This window comes from Myxocyprinus asiaticus, chromosome 29 (assembly GCF_019703515.2).
Source record: "Myxocyprinus asiaticus isolate MX2 ecotype Aquarium Trade chromosome 29, UBuf_Myxa_2, whole genome shotgun sequence".
NCBI lineage: Eukaryota > Metazoa > Chordata > Actinopteri > Cypriniformes > Catostomidae > Myxocyprinus > Myxocyprinus asiaticus.
In genome coordinates this window covers 223,458-247,500 of record NC_059372.1, presented here as the reverse complement: position 1 = coordinate 247,500, position 24,043 = coordinate 223,458, and the positions used below count along the sequence as shown (strand labels likewise).

Below are 24,043 nucleotides of genomic sequence, written 5' to 3'. Positions count from 1 at the left end.
AAAGATATCTGAAGATAACCAAGACTTGATGGAATCCTGTGGAGTGAGTTGAAGCGAGTTCAAGGAAAAGATGTTTTGGTCTTTCATGTGTTTGTGAGACGAGTGTTCATGTGCATCATGGTCGTTCAAGACCTCCATTAGAGTCTGAAGTTTGTCAGGATGTTTGGGAAGTTTATTGTCTCTCTGTTCCTCTCATTCAGATCAGTCCATCTTCTGCTGCTGCTGTTGTGCTCTTCAGACTAGGTAATATCATGATAAATACCATTGTAATGCTCAGTGAGACACTAGTGAGACAGTAATGAGCTGTGATCTCTCTCAGAACCAGCACGCATGTGGATGTGCCTGACAGCAGATATCCAGGATCCTTCTATATGGTATTCATTCATGCAATCAATGAGTCACTCACTCATTCATTCATGTGTTCATAGTGGGGCATTTCTTCTGTCCTGTGTTTCTGATGTGGATGATATTTCCAGTCTCAGCTGTCAAAGAAGAAGCAGCCACCGCCTCCTGTTCCTCCTGATGATGATGATGTTGGACTGGTGAAGGTGGTGGCGATGTATGACTTCACAGCGAGAGAGAGTTCAGATCTCACACTGCATCATGGAGAGGAGTACACTATACTACACAAACAAGACCAGCTGTGGTGGAGAGCCAAAGACAGACACGGGTAGGTGTGTGTGTGTAAGTGTTCAGCGTTTTCTTCAGTTTAATAGTGTATGTGCTGACTCTCTCTTTCTTTCTTTCTCTCTCTCTCAGGAACAAAGGCTTCATTCCCAGTAATTATGTCACAGAAATTGGAACAATAGAGGCCAATCAGTGAGTATCATCCAATCAGAAGCATCTCTTAGAGCCATCTACACTGCAAAAAACATTTTCTCACTGAGAATTTTTGTCTTGTTTTCCAGTAAAAATATCTACACACGATATACATTTACCTTAGAAGCAAAATGACATACAGTGGCAAGATAATTATATGAACCCTTTGCAGTTTGCTGGTTTTCTGAATTATTTGATCATAAAATGTGATCTTGTAATGAATGCAGGAAGAAGTCAAGAGGCCAGGATGTAAGTGCAGCTTTAATTAAATAAGAAAACAAGTCCTAAACATAACACCAAATATATATATATATATATATATATATATATATATATATATATATATATATATATATATATATATATATTGTTAACGGGAGGAGCTTGCGGACGATCAGGAGGCCTGGGAGGCGGACATAGGGCTGGGACTGGGTCAGGAGGCTTGGGAGACAGACACAGTGCCGGGACTGGGTCAGGAGGCTTGGGAGGCGGACACAGGGCCGGGACTGGGTCAGGCGGCGGAGCCGCTGGAGGAGGAGTCTCTGGGAGAGCGGGCGGAGTTGTGGAAGACTCTGAGGGCAGAGTCATGGAAGACTCTGTGGGCAGAGTCACCATAGTCAGGAGCACTGGCAGCGACTGGGAAATGACCTACATGATCCTGAGCATGGGCAGTGACAGGGGAACGACCTCCGTGGTCGTGAGCACTGACAGTGACAGGAGAATAGGAGCCCTTCTCTTCTGCTTCCAGATGGCTGTGAGCACAGCTGTGAGAGACTCAGAAGGCGAAGCCGTGGGAGGCTCAATGAAGGAAGGCAGAGCCATGGGAGGCTTGAGGGGCAGAGCCATGGTGGCCCCCCAAAAAAATTCCACTAGGGCTGACGCGGTCGTGAACGCTGGCTATGGGACGGATGAGGCTGGCAACGCTGGCTCTAGGACAGACGAGGCTTCAAGAACAGGCTCGTTGGCCGTGGCAGGCGTGGGCGTTGGCTCGTTAGCCGTGGCAGGCGTGGATGTTGGCTCGTTGGCTGTGGCAGGCGTGGGCGTTGGCTCGTTGGCCGTAGCAGGCGTGGGCATAGGCTCGTTGGCCGTGGCAGTGTAGGGCTTTACTGGTTGTTTAGATCAGTGTTACTGTCAGAAATAATTAATAATTATTCCTGTAGTTATTAATTAATCAATTGAATCTAACTCATTAAAACCTCATATGGGGCTCCAGTAGTGTGCTACGTTTAGGAGCAAGTTTGGTTATTAGCAATAATGAATAATTATCAAAGATCATTATTAATTATTAAAATCAATAGAACATTGATGAGAATCAATGTTAGCTTTTTTTAAATCCTTTAAATCAACAATTATCAAAGATAATCGTTAATTGTTAACATCGATGAAACAATTAAAATTAACTCTAGCTTATTGATCATTCAAATTCAATCATCAAAGATAATTATCAATTATCAAAAATCAATAGAATATTAATAAGGATTAAGTAAAACAGTCTCAATATTAGATTGTTTTCTTAGGAAAATCGACATCCGAAGAATATCGATTTTCGCGGAAAAAAACAATGAATGAAGGTTTGAATCCAAGCACTGACATCCCGTCAGCATGACACAGGCGTTTGCAAAACAAACCAAAACACTTCTCTTTGTAATATAAACAAAGTTTATTTATGCAGTAATATCAATTCATAATTAATACAATGCAGTCAATAAACTTCCGACTTACAACTACAAACTAAACAGTGATATGATTAGATATGAAAATAAAATAATCCTATAACACATAAGGTGTGTGTGTGACAGTGTGTGTGTGTCAGTGTGGTTATTACGAGACAGAGAGAGAGAGAGAGAAAGAAGTGACAGCCCTAAAGCCGATTTCGCGATAGTAGGAGAGAAAGCAGCTCTCAGTTTATCACTCAGAGACGCGGTTTTACGAGCGGGGCTCGTAAAAGTCCTGCGTTATTTGACTCTTTAATGGATGAACTCGGTTGGACCACAATACAGCAAAACAAATTTGTGATAATTAATACCCTGAGTATTAATAATGAGCAGACATGGCGGTCCATAAACTGTACAAGCAAAAACCTTGAAACACAAGAATAACACACTATAATATTCTATATCTGCCCAGACGTAAACCTCTTACTTGAATCGCATGAGGACACAGGTAGAATGTGTTTTCCTCCGTCCTTTAACTCAGACCTGGTTCCTTGAGGCTCGGGTGATGACAGGAGGCCGTTTCCTCGCTCTGTCGGCGGGCACGGCTGTTGATTCTCGGCAGGCTGGCGGAGAACTCAGAAATGTCGACTTGATTGAAGATGGAAGAGAAATCTTTAATCTCTTCACTTCTGCGGGCAAACAGATGAAGATGCGAATTGCTCGGCGGTCTCCTTCAGATCCGTTAAAGTGTTCGGTTGAACACAGAGTAATCTCAACTCGTCCAACGAGATGGAGATTGTATGGCCACAGTTTCAAGTCGGACGTTACTTCCTTGTGCCACGAGGTTGTACCTGAGAGCAGCAAAAAGTGCTACGTCTATATTCGGTGAACAAAGTCGCTGGAAGCAACTCATGAAACATTTCAGAGGTATTTCAACTCCTGATGATGTCATGTTTGAGGGATGTTCTGTTGTGTGCCTCATCCAATAGGAGTTGAGAGTTCGATCCTTTAGTGAGCAAGGCTTCATGGATTTGTAGTCTGTTTTGGACTCCCTTTGTTTGATTTTGGCGCAATTTTTATCAGTAAGATTTCCGACTTGGAAGGTGGGGGCTTGAGTTAGGTTTTTACGACTGTTAGGCCTGCCTTTGTCTTCTATCTGAATACATGAGGCCCAACATTCCCCCCTTTGTTCTGAAGAGTTGGTTGTTGTCCAGCATCTTTAGAGCAACTGAAGGGCCGAACAGTTCTTGTCGGTTCACAGTAACCTGTGGGTTACGCCATCCATGTATTCCTGATAGGAAAGAAAAATGGTTGCACAGTCCATACAGTTCATTAGAGTTCACAGAGGCTTTATCGTCTGGACAGAGATTGAGGCACATCTGGGCATAGAACTTCTAGCTAAATCTAAAACTACATTCATCACACATAAACATTTCAAGTTATTGGAAGGCACAGCATTAACCATAACACAATCCTTTGTTGTTCTTTGGTCATAACACAAAATCAAAGTAGAAACTGACATTGGTTACTAGGAACAAAATGTTAGAGGAAAGGAGGGTTAAAGGTTAAAAGGCTTATCCTTGGAAATGATGGGGTTAACCTCTGGGATGGGCTCAGACTGGTGTGTAAAACGCGGCTGTATGAGAAGTGAGTCCAGTCTGGCCTGTAGGTGTTGAATGTGCCTGTACATGGCGTTTGCAATAATTGCGATGATCCAACCACTAAGGAGGAGCCAGAGGGCAACCAAACTGATAGGGTGTTCTTGGTAAGATGCCAATCTGCTTATGTGACTAGGAAATATTGTGGTCAAGCCAGTCGGTTTGAGACTACACTTCACTAATTTCATCCCTTCAGCCTGAAGCTGCTGTTGAAGGGTGTCATGAACGGTGAGGCTGTGACCTCTAAATGCGTCCATGATCTCAATTTCTGCGTCATTTTTGTCGACGTTGAGATGATGGAGGACAATATCGTCAATGTGCATGGTGGCTCTTTGGGGAACCATTAAGAACACCGTTTGGTTTGGTAGCCTTAGTTTAGTGGCTGTATCATGGCAGTCGTATGACTTCGGTGGCTGGTGTTAACGAGCCAGTGATTGCCTGCTCGCTCTACCTTTGTCTCTGTTCCTTCATCTTTGATGGACATGCTACTATGACACTTGTTCAGGGAGGTAGTTAGTCACCTCTCTAACATTTGTCTTGGTACACCTGTTTAGGTTAGGGATAAGGTAGAGCGAGGGGTCCTCATCATGGTAGGGGAGTGTTGGTGGTGTTTTGAGGTGAATGTGTGCGTTACCTCTCTGAAACCCAACATTAAATACAGATTTTAGTCTATATATATTCTGCCTATGACGGTAGATTGAGGATAAATCCTATTTTGAGGTTCTGAGGATTTACATGGATTGGAATTTCAATGCCAAAACTATATGCCAAGTGTATCTGTGAAGGTTGCACAATGGAGATAGTAGCAGATCTAAGGATTTGTTCGACAAGGTCTAGAGAGACCAGGTAAGCTGGAATCTTTCCACCACTCAGACTGTTGACTGAGGAGCTAATTTCCTTGAGGTCCTGCATTAGATCTCTAATGATACACGCATAAGTTGTTTTCTCTGACAAAAGTCCCTAAAGCGTGCAAAGTGTTATTGATAAGAACGGATTGCAAATTTACAGTGACTACAGTACCCTGAAGGGTTTTACCCAGGCCCTGTAATTGTTCTTATTGGAGTTGTCGTCTCTGCTGGATTTTTGGACGATGGCGACGTGTGCATCTGAAGCTGGCGAACTGTTTTCTGGACCAAGTGGTCTCGGTATGTCAACCTGAGCCCACATGTGTCCACGACGGCAGTCAGTGAGCGGAGCCAATCAGTTCAGTAGGTCCTGGCCAACTAACAGTGGTTCCGTATTAATGGGACATATGTAAACAGGATCTGTTAGCATCATCCCTTGAAAGGTGTCAATCCAGGCCCGTTTTGTGATAGACGACCTATCTTGCATGTAGCTTGTGATGCTTACGTTGTAGGTCTCTGTCTATAATGGTTTGCCAAGGGAGAGCTTTGCTCTAGCCACCTCTGCGAAGGTGTTGGAACCCATTAGACTATTTCGGAACTGGTGTTGAGTAGTGCGTGGGAGTTGAATGACCCATGTGTCAGGCATTGCCCTTACGGTACAGATCACCCAAGAAGGTCAGAAAAGGAGGGTGTGGCATGTTAGGAGTGACTGTTTTGGGGAGTAACTTGGACACTGTTCCCCTTTTCCCGACCTACAAAGTAAACTTTGGCGTTAACGGGAGGGGGTACATCGTCTAGTCATACTGACGGGGTTTCAGTGCCGTGTTCCTTTGAGGAGGTCGATGGACCTGGTGAACAACGGAGCACGTAAAGCTTAGTTACTAACTCAGTCAAGCGTCTCCTTATATCCTCCATTTCCTCTCTCAAATCTTGTTCTCTGAGGGGATTTGAAACCTTGTCTACCCACTCACCTTCTTGTTTGGGTTTTCGTTCGAAACGTGCATTTCTTTTCGGCCGGCGAACGTTTTGTTGTTTAGGCCTGCCGTGACCCTGGGGGTGTGTCTGGTCACCACCCCCCTGGTTCTGTTGCCTACCCTGCTGGTGGGGTGATCAGCGCCTCTGGGGTCCTATTCTAGCATTCACCTTAGCACGAGGCATTTCGTTGCCTTCAAGCGCTAGGTCTGTATATTCTGAGGCTTGGATCCCCAGGACTCTGGCATCGCCTTTGTGCCCTCGGGCAGGGCGCAAGCGTGTCTCCCATGCCAGTTGCGCCTACTTTCTGATTTCCTGCATGGTGGGGTTGCTCATTCTGCATTGCATCGTGACGTCATATCGCACGCACTCATGGAGGTTGTGAAGGAAAAGAGACTTGAAAGCTCGTTCCTCCTCCAGACCTGGTGCGTTACTTCCTTGGAAGTACGTGGTTCTCAGGCATCTATAATACTCACGCGGAGGCTCGTGCCTATTCTGGGTGATGGCGAAAGCAGCTATGGTAGCGGAGGCTTCGTCGATATACAACAAATACTCCTCGCGTAGGGCTTTACACAGAGCTGAGTAGCGGTTTTGTGTACCAGTCGGTAGCGTTTCCATGAACGCATGGACACTCCTTACCGTGGTCTTCCATATGAGCTTGAGTTTTTCATGCGATGAAGTGTAAGGCAAGTCAATCAGGCAGTGCTCAATTTCCCTAAGATAACTGTCGATGTTTGAATCTCGATTACTTGGGTCAAAATGTTCTATGTCCCCTGCGAGGGACTCGAGTTGTCGGATGCGCAAGCGTTGGTGTCGGTATGACCACGGGTCGTCCGAGTCATCCGAAACATCATAGTCACTCGGACCGCTATAGCGATGAGGATGACTTCCTCCCCTTCGTGGTGGGGAAGGAGTCCAGTCGACGCGTGGGGGTGGACCCCGGGTTGCGTACAGCTCCCTGGCTAATGGGATATTCGAGCCGCTTACACCACTCTGGGCTTGAAAATAATCGTCCCCCCTCCGTGGTGTGGAATCAGTTGGTTTGAAACGCAAGGTGGCGTGACTGAAAACTGACTGGGGGGGCAACTGTAAGGAGGGGCACCTGCATCCAACCAGCGGGCCGCTGGAGGATTTTGAAAGGTGTCTTGGAGGACGAAGTCAGAGACTGTACCACTAGGGGCAGCTCGGCTCCTAGCGTGTGTTTCTGGGTTTCTCAGGGGCACATTTCTACACGTTGTGCTAAAAAGGGGGCCCTCTTCTATGTCAGATGTTGTGCTGTGCGTTTCAGCTGCACTTACCTGATCTGACTCTACTTTTAGCTGGGCAGCTTGAAGCTGCCTGCGCAGGGTTTCGTTTTCCTCCTTCATCCGGGCATTATCTTCCTGTGCCTGGACTTTCTCAGCTTGAGTGCACCTAATTTCTTGGTGCAGGCTGAGATTTTCCCGCTGCACTGCATTGTAGCTGCTCTGCAGCTGGGCGAGCTGGGCCTGGTGCTCGGCGGTTTGCAGTTGGGTTTTGCGGTGATGAAGAAGGAACATTTGGCCCACAAGGTCCAGGATTGTGCGCATTGGCTTTCCGACCGGGTTGTTGACATAATCAACTAGTTCCTGCAATGCTTCATCACAACGACAAATATTGTAGCCGTTAAGGTTATCTCTCTCCTCTATGGAGAGACGGAGGACAGCAGCAACTACATCTTGCAGTGCTGGGTCGACTAACCTCTGTGGAGCTTCAGCTCCAGTCACGCAGTGTGATTGGTGGCTCATTTTACTGGGGCTGTAAAAATTCTTGTGATAGTGGCTCTGACAGCTTGTTGTTTTACAGTTGATATAATGCTAACACGAAAGCACAGTTGAGAGGCTCCGACCTGTGGCTTACGGTCTACTGTTATGTAATGTGCAAATTTCACGGCGTTCTCTCTTTGGTGGATGTCAATGAAGTGACTGGGCACCTCTCTGTAACATTTAGATGAAAGTGTTAGGAGTTAAATAACAACAACAGCAGGTTTTAAGCAGACTATAGTAAATTTACCAACCCCTAATTAACTCTTAAGAGCACTTTCACACCACACTGGCTTATGTTTGGCAAGTTTTGAGAAGTAAATTGTCAAATAGAACCAAACTTTGAAGTAAGGATTCAAGTTATTACTTTAGATTCTTATGCATACACACTGTGACAGAACTGGCATGTAGGATGCCTCACACGGGGCACCAATTATTATGTAGGGCTTGACTGGTTGTTTAGATCAGTGTTACTGTCAGAAATATTTAATAATTATTTAATTATTTCTGTAGTTATTAATTAATATTTAATTTAACCAATTGAATCTAACTCATTAAAACCTCATATGGTTCTCCAGTAAATGTAGTGTGCTACGTTTAGAAGCAATTTTGGTTATTAGCAATAATTAATAATTATCAGAGATCATTATAATTATTAAAATCAATAGAACATTGATGAGAATCAATGTTAGCTTTTTTTAAATCCTTTAAATCAACAATTATCAAAAATAATCGTTAATTGTTAACATCGATGAAACAATTAAAATTAACACTAGCTTATTGATCATTCAAATTCAATAGAATATGAATAAGGATTAACACTGACGGGGCACCACCCTGAAATCAGGGACTAATAACCAAATAGTAAAACAGTCTCAATATTAGATTGTTTTCTTAGGAAAATCGACATCCGAAGAATATCGATTTTTGGAAAAAAAACAATGAATGAAGGTTTGAATCCGAGCACTGACATCCCGTCAGCATGACACAGGCATATGCAAAACAAACCAAAACACTTCTCTTTGTAATATAAACAAAGTTTATTTATGCAGTAATATCAATTGATAATTAATACAATGCAGTCAATAAACTTCCAACTTACAACTACAAACTAAACAGTGATATGATTAGATATGAAAATAAAATAATCCTATAACACATAAGGTGTGTGTGTGACAGTGTGTGTGTGTGTCAGTGTGGTTATTACGAGAGAGAGAGGGAGAGAGAGAGAGAGAGAGAGAGAGAGAGAGAGAGTGAGAGAGAAGTGACAGCCCTAAAGCCGATTTCGCGAAAGTGGGAGAGAAAGCAGCTCTCAGTTTATCACTCAGAGACACAGTTTTACGAGCGGGGCTCGTAAAAGTCCCGCGTTATTTGACTCTTTAATGGATGAACTCAGTTGCTGTCTCACCCACGATGGCGAAATTGCACAACAATCCAATTTGGTTGGACCACAATACAGCAAAACAAATTTGTGATAATTAATACCCTGAGTATTAATAATGAGCGGACATGGCGGTCCGTAAACTGTACAAGCAAAAACCTTGAAACACAAGAATAACACACTATAATATTCTATCTCTGCCCAGACGTAAACCTCCTACTTGAATCGCATGAGAACACAGGTAGAATGTGTTTTCCTCCGTCCTTTAACTCAGACCCGGTTCCTTGAGGCTCGGGTGATGACGGGAGGCCGTTTCCTCGCTCTGTCGGCGGGCACGGCTGTTGATTCTCGGCAGGCTGGTGGAGAACTCAGAAATGTCGACTTGATTGAAGATGGAAGAGAAATCTTTAATCTCTTCACTTCTGCGGGCAAACAGATGAAGATGTGAATTGCTCGGCGGTCTCCTTCAGATCCGTTAGAGTGTTCGGTTGAACACAGAGTAATCTCAACTCGTCCAGCGAGATGGAGATTGTATGGCCACAATTTCAAGTTGGACGTTACTTCCTTGTGCCACGAGGTTGCACCTGAGAGCAGCAAAAAGAGCTACATCTATATTCGGTGAACAAAGTCGCTGGAAGCAACTCATGAAACATTTCAGAGGTATTTCAACTCCTGATGATGTCATGTTTGAGGGACGTTCTGTTGTGTGCCTCATCCAATAGGAGTTGAGAGTTCGATCCTTTAGTGAGCAAGGCTTCATGGATTTGTAGTCTGTTTTGGACTCCCTTTGTTTGATTTTGGCGCGATTTTTATCAGTAAGATTTACGACTTGGAAGGTGGGGGCTTGAGTTATGTTTTTACGACTGTTAGGCCTGCCTTTGTCTTCTATGTGAATACATGAGGCCCAACAGCAGGCAAGGGCACGGTAGCGGCACGGGGTTCCCGCCATACCCCACAGTGTAAGGGTAGAATGTGAACCTCAAAGCAAGGTCAATGAACTCTACTAAAGAAAGTTCACACCTGCCTCTAAGCATGCAGGACTTCACCGGCTCATTGAGTCCAAGGCGATGGATGTCCTTAAAACAAAGATCTCCTCAATCAAACTCCTGGGCAAGACTGCAGAAAAGCTCTGTATACTGCTTTATGGTTTGGTCTCTCTGTTTGAGATGCAGCAGTTGCAAAGCCGCTAGAGCCATAGTAGTGGGTCAGTTGTTCTGTAACGAATGCAGGAAGAAGTCAAGAGAGCAGGATCTAAGTGCAGCTTTAATTAAAACACAGGAACAAAACAAAACAAAACAAAAACTCAGGAGCTGAACAAACGTTACATCCATGGGGATAACAGGAAACAACAACTGACAAAGACTGAGCAAACACAAGGACATTAAATACATTGGGGCAAACAAGGTAAATGAGAAACAGCTGGGACAGGAACCAGGAACAGAGACACAACAAGATAAACAAAACTTCAAGCTAAAAGTCTACTAAACACCTAGCGACCTCTGGTGGCAGCTAGGGCAAAAGTCTCAGGTGTGACAGATCTCGTCTTCATCAAGTATAGACAAACAAGTCACAAGTATAGACAAACACAATGTACTTAATCTAACAACACACAAACAATTATAATCTTTCATGTCTTTATTTAACACATCCATTAACATTCACAATGTAGGTTGGAAAAAGTAAGTGAATCCCTAGGATTATGACACTCACAAAAGCTAATTAGTGTCAGGAGTTGGCAAATCTGGCATCCAATTAATGAAACGAGATTGGAGGTGTGAGTTAGAGCTACTTTGACTTATAAAAAGCACTTAAACATTTTGAGTTTGCTATTCACAAGAAGCATCTGCTGACATGGACCATGCCTCGCATCTCAGAAGACCCGTGATCAAGAACTGTTGCTTTGCATAAAGCTGGAAAGGGTTACAAAGTTATTTTGAAGAGCTTATATATTCATCTGTCCACAGTTAGACAAACTGTCTATAAATGGAGATGATTTAGTACTGTGGGTACTCTCACTAGAAGTGGTCGTCCAGTCAAGATGACTCAAAGGGCACACCGCAGAATGCTCAATGAGGTAAAAAAGAACCCTAGAGTGACAGATAAAGACCTGAAGAAATCATTGGAATTGGTTAACATCTCTGTTCATGAGTCTACTATACAGAAAACATTAAACAGGTATGGTGTTCATGGCAGGATATCATGAAGGAAGCCGCTGCTTTCCAACAGAAACATTGCTGCACACCTGAAGTTTGCCAAAGACCACCTTGATTCTCCACAACGCTACTGGGAAAACCAACATACCAACATGAAAACATCATCCCAACGGTGAAGTACGGTGGAGGGAGCATCATGATTTGTGGCTGTTTTGCTGCTTCGGGGCCTGGACCGCTTGCCATCACTGAGGGAAAAATTAATTCCCAAGTTTATCAAGATATCCAACAGGATAATATCTGGGTGGCTGTGCACCAGCTGAAGATCAGTAGAAGTTGGGTGATGCAGCAGGACAATGACCCTAAACATCAAAGTAAATCCACTACAGAATGACTTCAAAAAAAGAAAATCCACCTTTTGGAGTGTCCCAGTCAGAGCCCAGATCTTAACCCAATAGAGATGCTGTGAATGACCTCAAGAGAGACACCAGACATCCTAAGAATATGTCTGAGCTGAAGCAGTTCTGTAAGGAAGAATGATCCAAAATTCCTTCTGAACATTGTGCAGGTTTAATCCGCAGCTACCGGAAACACTTGATTGAGGTTATTGCTGCCAAAGCAGGATCGACCTGTTATTAAATCCAAGGGTTCACTTACTTTTCCACAGTACTGTGAATGTTTAATGGGATGTGTTCAATAAAGACATGAACGATTATAATTGTTTGTGTGTTGTTATCTTCAGCACATTGTGTTTGTCTGTACTTGATGAGATCACATTTTATGAACAATTAATGCAGAAAACCTGCTAATTCCAAAGGGTTCACATACTTTTTCTTGCCACTGTAAGATATTTTGTCTTTTTTTAAAAACATCAAGCAAAATTTAGTAACGTTTACACTTACAGTACTGTGCAAAAGTTTTAGGCACATAAGATATTTCACAAAAACGTTTGTCTTAAGATGGTTATTTATATGTTCAGCTTAAGTGTGTCAATAGGAAATATAAATGTTAGACTCCCAAACATTTTTTTTGGAGATAGAATAGAAGAACAAGGAGCCCTGCAACAGAAGGCATGGCCCCCACAGAGTCAATCTTGGATTACATGAAAAGACAGAAACAATTCAGACAGCCAGAATAGACAGAAGAACTGTGGTGAATTCTCCAAGAATCTGCAAACAACCAAGAAAAACTGTGTCCAGCTGTACCTTCTGCAGTAGAATTGGTGCTGTTTTAAAGGCAAAGGTGGTCACACCACATATTGATTTAGCTTTTTTCATGTTTACTGGACTTTGTATGACATTAACTGATAAATGAAAACTATTTATAGCATTATTTTTGAAGACATCCTCACAATGCAATATTTTGCACAGTACTGTATATCCAGGCCCACACAGAATCTGTGCGCACAAAACTCTGCAGATTTACATTTAGCAAACGATTGTATCCAAAGTAAAGATTTCTGCAGAATTTGTCATTTATAAAGATCTACACATCTGCACCCCTTGCATGTTGATTTCTTAAATAATTTGGCTGATTTGATTATACTTTTAGCCATCAGTAAGTGTGTAGTTTCTCAGCTCAGTTTAACACATTTTAGCATGTTTTATCCATTCCACAGAATTCTTCAGATGTTCCCCAAAAACTTAATTCGAAGGGAAAACAAGTTTATTTTTCTTACCCCATTGGTCAATTTTTTTTTATTGTTTAAATCATAAACCACGGCAAATTTTGTTAGATTTATTAACTTAAAGATGCTGTTAGTGATTCTTTTAAAGGTATGCAAAAAAATGTACTTCTTCCTGAAAGATATTAATGAAATAAGTGTCTCAGTGTCACTCTCACTTAAATAAGGTCTCTGTGACAGCTCTACAGCTCCTTCTGCCTGTCAATCATTTTGCACGTTCTCATAGTATTGTAGTTGCAGTGAATTATTGAGACTTAATGCCATTTTTATGCCATGTTGTTCATAACAGTTGTCAGTTGAGGGCGCTATTTTACTGCTGTTGTTTTAAACAACCGTTTCTTCTGGTGTCGGCCTCTATAAAAGCTCATTTGGTATTTTTGGAGTGCAGAGTTTGGGGGAAAGGGGGTGTGGCTAATCCAACAGCTCAGTTTGTGGAAATTCTAGAAAGGCTAAAATAGCTTACTTCACCTTTAACATCTTATGTCATTCTGCCTCTCAATTAATTGTTATATTTTTCAGGATGTTTAGATATTTTCTTACCGGAAAATAGGACAAAAATACTTACAAAATGATTAACTGATGATAAACTGTGTTCAGTTCTCTGTAATCAATCAGAGGTGTCTCAAGTTCTTTGTAACTGATGAGACAATCTTAAAAATGCAATCAGTTTTTTCAAAGTTATTTGTTCAATCAAATAGTCACTTCAATAACAGAAGTGTGTGTGTATGTGTGTGTGTGTGTGATCTTTTTATTCAGGTGGTACTGCAAGAACATCAACAGAGCAGAAGCAGAACATTTACTCAGACAAGAGGTGGAGATACCCATCAATCATCCATCAATCATCCATCCAAACGTCATCTATCTGTCAATCATCAACATTATCTGTCATTCATCATCATGTGTTGTATGTGTGTTTAAGGGTAAGGATGGAGGGTTTGTGGTGAGAAGTTCCAGTCAACCCGGCAGTTACACCGTATCAGTTTTTACACAAAGGTACTGTTCAATGACAGTTGTCGATTGATTGATTGATTGATTGATTGATTGATTGACTGATAGATTGATGTTCAATCGTTCAGTTCAGGTAAAGGGGAGGTTAGACATTACCAGATAAAGCAGACAGACGGGGGTCAGTTCTTCTTGGCAGAGCGACATGTGTTCAACTCAATACCAGAACTCATCAACTACCACAAACTTAATTCAGCAGGTACTGACATCAAATCACTTCAGTCCTAGTTCATCAATGGGTCATATGAAATAGTGAATTAATGCAGTGTTTGTGTGAGCAGGGCTGGTGGCACGATTGCGGTATCCCATCGGACCCATGGGCAAATGTCTTCCAGCCACAGCAGGATTTAGTTCAGGTAAACACACACTTACACACACACTCTAATTCAAACACAACACTCAACTGAAAGTTTACATTGGACCACTTTAAAGCATGTAGAGTCTCAACCTGACCGACAAATATTACCCACAACATGACAGGAGCTTCACAAAACAGAGGTCACAGTTTTCTATCAGTCCAGCAGGAATCAAAGTTCAGAGACTGATACAATGAGGAAGATCTAGACACTGCATTTGAAAAATGTTTGTGACCTTTTACTCTTTCTCTTGGTGATGTTTGTAGATAAATGGGAGATTAACCCGTGTGAGCTGACGTTCATGAAGGAAGTGGGCAGCGGGCAGTTTGGAGTGGTCAGACTGGGCAAATGGAGAGCACAGCATAAAGTCGCCATTAAAACTATCAATGAAGGAGCCATGAGTGAAGATGACTTTATAGAGGAAGCCAAGATCATGACGTAAGACACACACACTTAAACAAATGGAAAGTTTGTTGAGCAGCTGGAAAATGTGAGTGTGTGAGTGTGTGTGAGAACTTCCTGTGCTGTTAAATGTTCCACTTTTATGAAGTCTTTATTCAGTGTTTTTCTCACACTGCGACTCAGATGTTTCTGGAGGAATCTAGATGAGTATGTGTCGTGAACTCACTTGAATACTCTACGCAAGTGTGTGAATGCAAACGCTTTTAACACTCGATTTCACATGTCTTGTCACTCTGTCATCCTAATCTGATTGAAGAATGATAAAAAAAAATTATGTTTCAAATTGTTTTATTTAAAAAAATGCTTAACTAAAGATTACTTAACTAAGATTAACTAATTTTTTTCAACATTTTTTTTTTTTTTTTTAAAGAAAGGCGTTCTTTTTTCTTTTTTTGCTGAATAATGAAAAGTTACACTCTACACTGAAAAAATAAATAATCTGAATTAACTTACTGTCACTAGGACTACATTGTTTTGTTATTTTATGTATACTTTCTGTGGTAAAATAATACATACAATTTTTTAAAAATGCCTATATATGTCTTGGATCGCTGAAAGCGTGAAGTGAAGAGGACCCAAACGCAAGAGTACAAGATGGGCTCTTATTAAAAGAAAACTAAACAGAACACTAAACTTTCATGGTGGAGAGAAAAGGAAACAAAACCAATATGATAACAAATCAAATCAAAACAGGAACCAGAAATTAAAACTCTCACAAGGGAGAAACAAAAGAAATACAAAACCTACAGACAGATAACAAACACGACCGAAAAGACTAGACTGAAGATAAACAAGACATGACCGATCTGACTAAACAGAGATAACAAACTGACACAAGACAGAGCACACAGGGAGAATATATGGGAGAGAAATCAGGAGGGAAAATGAGAACAGGTGTCACAGAAGATTGGCTAACAAGGTAATGAAGTAAACAGGGCAATGGGGCTGAGATCACTGCAGCACCTGCAAAACAAAAGAAAGAGAGAGACATAAGGAGGGGCATGATGCAAGACTGAGAGATGTATGGCAATATGGAAACAAAACAAAGCCATATGCTCTCACAGACACAAACACACAAATGACACGAGCGCATATCGGCAGAGATAACGGCAACATGGGCTCATGCCAAACGACAGAAAAGACAGGACATTTGTGTGGGAGCTCGCCACATATAAACAGGCAACCAAGACCAAAGCGGCTGAACCACAGCAAAACATGACAACGGATCGCGACCCAGATGCGCAGTGCAAGGCGAGCGCCACGCTAAGTGAGCCCGAGGTCATGAGAGATAAACACAAAACAATTGGCACGAGTGCATGCTGCAAGAATGACATAAGAGCAATGCACTCGTGCCAATAACCAACAAGACAAGAGAATGCATGACAGCGTCAAAAGGATAAGCCATGCACTCTCACAAAGACTAGACAAGACACTAAACAAGAATGTCAGAGCTCAGCCACAAAGACAAGAAAATACAATCAAGGGAAACACCAAAAATGACATAAGATCAACAGAACAGGCACAAACACAGAACAGAACAGACAAAAAATAGGGATAGGAGGGCAGGGAACCAGGATGGAGCCAGCGGGACAGACCAGGGTGGAGCTGGCAGGACAAACCAAGGGAGGGTGGGTTGGGGAAACCAGGACGGAGGTATCAGACATGAAGCAGGGTCAGGTGGCCATGGAAGCGGCTCCAGGCATGGAGCGAGGTCAAGTGGCGATGGGGGTGACTCCAGGCATGGAGCGGTGTCAGGTGGCCATGGAAGCGGCTCCAGGCATGGAGCGAGGTCAAGTGGCGATGGGGGTGACTCCAGGCATGGAGCGGTGTCAGGTGGCCATGGAAGCGGCTTCAGGCATGGAGTGAGATCAGGTGGACATGGGGGTGACTCCAGGCATGAAGCAGTTTCAGGTGGCCATGGAAGCTGCTTCAGGCATGGAGTGAGATCAGGTGGACATGGGGGTGACTCCAGGCATGGAGCGGTTTCAGGTGGCCATGGAAGCTGCTTCAGGCATGGAGCAGCTCCAGGCATGGAGCGAGGTCAGGTGGACATGGGGGTGACTCCAGGCATGGAGCGAGGTCAGGTTGCCATGGAAGCAATGCACTCATGCCAATAACCAACAAGACAAGAGAATGCATGACAGCGTCAAAAGGACGAGCCATGCACTCTCACAAAGACTAGACAAGACACTAAAAAGAGTGTCAGAGCTCAGCCACAAAGACAACAAAATACAATCTACAAGTGGCTGAACTCTGACAATATACTTGTAAAACTTCCAAAAATATAATAAATAATGAGTGAGAGTGCTGCAGGAGCAATGTTAATATATAATAACATCTTTTACTCACTGCCTACTTGTTTAAAAGGAGTATGACTTTTTTATCCGTGAAACACGAGAATGAGGGATCGTCAAGCTCCAAAAGCACATAAAAGAACCACAAAAGTCATCCATATCACTCATGCGCTACATTTCAGTTCTTCTGAAGCCATACGATAGTGTTGTGTGAGGAACAGACCGAAATTTCAGTGAAAGTGTTAATTCCAGCCGTCCCATAAAATTTGGGATTGTCCCGTATTTAAAGATGAAATGATGCGTCTTGTATCAAATCAATACGGGTTGCGATTTGTCCCGTATTTAAGCAGGTCTGATGGCATCAAGGCAAAATCGTTCAAGATCGTTAATTTAACCTTGATATTTGATGGAAATTTTGCCTGTGGTGGATAAGGGAATGTAAGTAAAGTCTACACATTGTGCTAAAACTTGCTAAAACTGTAGAGGGTGTAATAAGGGACTGTCTGAAAACATCAACCAGAACATATCCCACACCCAAAGTTAACAACAATAGAGATAGTGTCACGTATTTTACAACTTCAAAAGTGGTAACCCTAACTGCCTCAATTAATGCGTTCAACCATCATTTAAAGTCAGTTTGAAGTCTGAATTAAACATAATGATGTGATTAAAGCACTACATTTTTCAGGTCAACTACTGTCACAGCATAAACTGTTGACATGTTTATAGCAGCTACAATGACACAGACACTCTAGCTCCCCCTTGAGTCTTGGGGTTTGTTACTGCCACAGTAACACAATAACACACGTAAAGTACAATGAGACCACATGCTTGAAATGCGTTTGCCAAATATACATGTCTACATTAGGATACTGCTGTTGAGTGCATTTCATTGTGTGTTTAGATGTTTCTCTTGAGTAATCTCACATGTGTCTCCTCTAGAGTTTCACAAGAGATATCAACAATGTATCAAACTGTGATTTGCCAAGAAACCAAAGACCTCAATATTTCTCATCCAATTCTCCAAATGATCTAAGCTATAAAATTTAAAAATCATTACTATATGCCAAGAATTTTTTTATTTGTCACAAGGAACTGAAGGAGAAACATCTGAGACCAGGTTAATACAAACTGAGAATTCCATTACATACCCTGAGCTCATGAAGAGCAACCTCTCTAGTATCATTATGTTAGTGTAAGGATTACTAATGGGTCTCTTTGCTGTGTTTGTGTGTTTGTAGACGGTTGTGTCACCCTAAACTAGTGCAGTTGTACGGTGTGTGTGTCACGCAGCGTCCAATCTGCATCGTGACTGAGTTCATGGAGAACGGCTGCTTGCTTCACTTCCTGAGACAGCACAGCAGATCTCTGACACGCATCACACAGCTCTTCATCTGTCAGGACGTTTGTGAAGGGATGGAGTACCTGGAACAAAACAACTTCATACACAGAGACCTGGTCAGAACTTTAATGTCACTTCCTCAGCAGCTGGATTAAAAACCTCATCACAGCACTGACAGCTAGTGTTTATTTTAAAGTTGAAGTGTGTAACTTTTTCAGTGGTAAAATACTTTCTTCTATCCCAGTTTAATATGCAGACAACTATAAGTAAAAACTGTAAACACTGTCTCTGTGCACTATAAAAATGTCTCTGTTTGTTTTGAGAGACCTGTCTCAAGAGAGACAATAACATTGACTTGACAAATGCCGTGAGTTGGGGGCGGGACTATCTGTTTGTTTGACCAACAACAGATTCGGCGAGCTATTGGAAAACAATGTTTATTTTTTAAATTACATTTGGTGGTGCAGAAATTACACACTTCAGCTTTAAATTAAGTATATTAGAGCATTATTTTGAATTTGTTGAGTGTTAGGGATTTTAGAAAGTACTTAAAAGTAAAGTAATTAGCAGGTGCAGACAGAATCTGTGGACATTTTCTGCCCTGATTTTGAGGAACGATCTGCAGAATACTGTGGAATAGATTTAAACATGGTAAAATGTGTTAAAGGGAGTGAAACAGTTTTGGTATTGGTGGCTTAAAGAATAATCAAATTGGCCAAAATATTGAATACACAGACTGTGTAGAACTTTTGTGAATGACAGATTCTGCACAAGTTCTGTGTGGACAGACTCCATCTGGGCCTGGTAATTAGTGATGGGATTACTTTTTCCATGAAGTAATCAGTAAAATAATCTGATTGAAATTTTGGAGAAATAAATAGTAATCTAATGATGGATTTTTTAAAAAATTTTTACACTGTAACTTACCCAACACTGCTTCTTAACTAGCTTTACCAGCAAGCCTTCCTTGGTCAACTAGCTTCATCAGAAAGACTTTGCTAGTACTCCAACACAAACCAGCATAATCCATTTTGGATCAGCATAGAAATGCATGAAAATGGTTGTACATTTGAAATGACTCAGATGGCTAATTATTAATGACTGTTTGATTGACCAAGAGAATATGAGAAACGCAAACTGTGTTGTGTGTTTGACTGTGCGTGTTTCGTCTGTAGGCCGCACGGAACTGTCTGGTGAACGAGAGGAATGTTGTGAAAGTGTGTGACTTTGGAATGACCAGGTCAGAGTTCAGATCAGCACTAACCCCTTTACACCCTATTTATATCTCATTATGAAACAAAAGACTAGACCAGCAAGCACAACTACACTGTAAAAAAACAAATTCTCCAGGACTGGTTGTTTTTTGCCATAAAAATACATTCTATAAATATTTTCACTATGCTTTTTAAAAATGTCATTTAAATGAAAATCATTATGTTACATTAAAAGCCATTTCACAAACATTGCAGTTTGGTCTAAGTTTTTTAGTTATAGTAAAAATGTTGTATTGACATTTTGAGGCTACTTGAAAAAACCTTACCGTGTAGGAATTTTTTACAACATTTCCAAAATGTTTTATATTGGTTGTATAAAAATTAAGACGTGTATTTAAGACTGAAATATATATTTCTTAAAGTTGTTTGGTCCTAATTTTTTTTGTTATCAAAATCATAAACTGCACGTTATGTTATAGTTAAATTATTTTTTTAACTTTAGAACCTTTTTAAAAAGTTGTTTGGTGACCTAACCTGGCTGCAGCCAAAATGCAACACTGTGAAATGGTCTAAAAACATTGTGTTTGCTGGAGAGTTTCAATAAGTTTTCATTGTTGTTCTCTGTTACTGCAGATACGTGTTGGATAATCAGTACACCAGCTCTATGGGCTCCAGGTTTCCTGTCAAATGGTCTCCACCTGAAGTTCTTCATTTCAACAAGTTTAGCAGCAAATCAGATGTCTGGTCATTTGGTGAGGTCAGGGGTAAGAGGATAAGGGTTTAGCAGTGTGTTCTGTAAGTGTGAAGTTGTAACCTGTGAGAGTGTGTGCAGGTGTGCTGATGTGGGAAGTGTTCTCAGAGGGAAAGACTCCATTTGAGAAGCACTCTAATTTGGAGGTGGTGGAAGAAGTATCTCAGGGTGGCCGTCTGTACAGACCTCACAGAGCATCCGCAAACATCTACAACATCATGTACAAATGCTGGCACGAGGTGAAGCAGACATCATTATTTCATAATCTGTGTCCAACTTCTCCACATTCACATCAATGTAGAATTTAGAATAATTAAATTAGCGCTTCATTTGTGTCTGTTAGTGTGTGTACTGTTGTGATAGTTAAGTTGTGTTTTTATTGTTTTTGTTTTTAGAGACCTCATGGACGACCGACTTTCTCTGAGTTACTGCAGAATATCAGACAGATTACTGAGGAGGAGACAAACACGACAGACACAGGAATACCACAGACACATGAACACCATGGACACATGACATATAAACACAACAGACATATGAACACCACAGACACATGAACAGGAACACCACAGACACATGAACACCACGGACACAGGAACACCACAGACACATGAACACCACAAACACATGAACACCACAGACACATGAACACCACAGACACATGAACATCACGGACACATAAACACAACAGACACATAAACACAACAGACACATGAACACCACAGACACATGAACACCACAGACACATGAACACCACAGACACATGAACACCACAGACACACAAACACCACGGACACACGAACATCACGGACAGAGGAATACCACGGACACATGAACACCACAGACACATGAACACCACAGACACATGAACACCACAGACACATGAACACCACAGACACATGAACACCACAGACACATGAACACCACAGACACATAAAAACAACAGACACATAAACACCACAGACACATTACACATAAACACCAAAAACACGACATGTGAACACCACAGACACATAAACACCACAGACACATGACACATAAACACCAAAGACACATAAACACCACAGACGCATGAATACCACAGACACATGAATACCACAGACACATAAACACAACAGACACATGACACATAAACACAACAGACACATGACACATAAACACCAAAGACACATAAACACCAAAGACACATGAACACCACAGACACATAAACACAACAGACACATGACACATAAACACCAGACACATATACACCACAGACACATGACGCATAAACACCAAAGACACATGACCACTAGAGACACATAAACACCACAGATAAATGACACATAAACACCACAGACACATGAACACCACAGACACATGAACACCACAGACACACAAACACCACAGACACATGAACACCACAGACACACAAAAACAACAGACACATAAAAACAACAGACACATTACACATAAACACCAAAAACACGACATGTGAACACCACAGACACATAAACACCACAGACACATGACACATAAACACCAAAGACACATAAACACAACAGACACATTAACAGCACAGACGCATAAACACCACAGACACATGAATACCACAGACACATGAATACCACAGACACATGACACATAAACACCAAAGACACATGACCACTACAGACACATGAACACCACAGACACATGAACACCACGGACACAGGAATACCACAGACACATAAACACAACAGACACATGAACACCACAGACACATGAACACCACAGACACATAAACACAACAGACACATGAATACCACAGACACATGAACACCACGGACACAGGAATACCACAGACACATGAACACAACAGACACATGAACACAACAGACACATGAACACCACGGACACATGAACACCACGGACACATGAACACTACGGACACAGGAACACCACGGACACAGGAACATCACAGACACATGAACACCACAGACACATGAACACCACGGACACATGAACACCACAGACACATGAACACCACAGACACATGAACACCACGGACACAGGAATACCACAGACACATGAACACCACAGACACATGAATAGCACAGACACATAAACACCACGGACACATTACACATAAACACCAAAAACACGACATGTGAACACCACAGACACATAAACACCACAGACACGACACATAAACACCAAAGACACATAAACACAACAGACACATAAACACCACAGACGCATGAATACCACAGACACATGAATAACACAGACACATAAACACAACAGACACATGACACATAAAGACCAAAGACACATAAACACCAAAGACACATGAACACCACAGACACATAAACACCACAGACGCATAAACACCACAGACACATGACGCATAAACACCAGACACATGAACACTAGAGACACATAAACACCAGAGACACATGAACACCACTGACACATGAATACCACAGACACATAAACACAACAGACACATGAACACCACAGACACATGAACACCACAGACACATGAACACCACAGACACATGAATACCACAGACACATAAACACAACAGACACATAAACATCACAGACACATGAACACCACAGACACATGAACACCACGGACACAGGAATACCACAGACACATAAACACAACAGACACATGAACACCACAGACACATGAACACCACAGACACATGAACACCACAGACACATGAACACCACGGACACATGAACACCACAGACACATGAACACCACAGACACATGAATACCACAGACACATAAACACAACAGACACATAAAAACAACAGACACATAAACACCACAGACACATTACACATAAACACCAAAAACACGACATGTGAACACCACAGACACATGACACATAAACACCAAAGACACATAAACACCACAGACACATAAACACCACAGACGCATGAATACCACAGACACATGAATACCACAGACACATAAACACAACAGACACATGACACATAAAGACCAAAGACACATAAACACCAAAGACACATGAACACCACAGACACATAAACAGGAACACCACGGACACATGAACACCACGGACACATGAACACCACGGACACATGAACACCACAGACACATGAACACCACAGACACAGGAATACCACGGACACAGGAATACCACGGACACATAAACACAACAGACACATAAACACAACAGACACATGAACACAACTGACACACAAACACCACAGACACATGAACACCACAGACACATGAACACCACAGACACATGAACATCACGGACACAGGAATACCACGGACACATAAACACAACAGACACATGAACACCACAGACACATGAACACCACCGACACATAAACACCACAGACACATTACACATAAACACCAAAAACACGACATGTGAACACCACAGACACATAAACACCACAGACACATGACACATAAACACCAAAGACACATAAACACCACAGACGCATAAACACCACAGACACATGAATACCACAGACACATAAACACAACAGACACATGACACATAAACACAACAGACACATGACACATAAACACCAAAGACACGTGAACACCACAGACACATAAACACAACAGACACATGACACATAAACACCAAAGACACATATACACCACAGACACATAAACACCACAGACACATGACGCATAAACACCAAAGACACATGAC

At 41.9% G+C, this 24,043-nt stretch overlaps 1 protein-coding gene across 2 annotated transcripts in view; it reads left to right on the top strand.

Moving 5' to 3' along the window:
* txk (TXK tyrosine kinase) overlaps window positions 1–23,921 on the top strand; it is a 25,700-nt gene extending 1,779 nt beyond the window's left edge. Inside the window, exons 2-15 of one of the 2 annotated variants that reach the window (XM_051661595.1) lie at window positions 201–243; window positions 320–374; window positions 477–670; window positions 760–819; window positions 13,702–13,756; window positions 13,865–13,938; window positions 14,022–14,149; window positions 14,232–14,306; window positions 14,573–14,744; window positions 18,304–18,520; window positions 19,580–19,644; window positions 20,252–20,370; window positions 20,451–20,608; window positions 20,765–23,921. In XM_051661595.1, coding sequence (XP_051517555.1) covers window positions 201–243; window positions 320–374; window positions 477–670; window positions 760–819; window positions 13,702–13,756; window positions 13,865–13,938; window positions 14,022–14,149; window positions 14,232–14,306; window positions 14,573–14,744; window positions 18,304–18,520; window positions 19,580–19,644; window positions 20,252–20,370; window positions 20,451–20,608; window positions 20,765–20,926 — 1,577 coding nt within the window. In that variant the 3' untranslated portion in view covers window positions 20,927–23,921. Of the gene's footprint in view, window positions 1–200; window positions 244–319; window positions 375–476; window positions 671–759; window positions 820–13,701; window positions 13,757–13,864; window positions 13,939–14,021; window positions 14,150–14,231; window positions 14,307–14,572; window positions 14,745–18,303; window positions 18,521–19,579; window positions 19,645–20,251; window positions 20,376–20,450; window positions 20,609–20,764 lie in introns of those variants that run through there. The other variant, XM_051661596.1, reaches the window with a different exon arrangement.
* The last annotated feature ends 122 nt before the right edge of the window (window positions 23,922–24,043 follow it).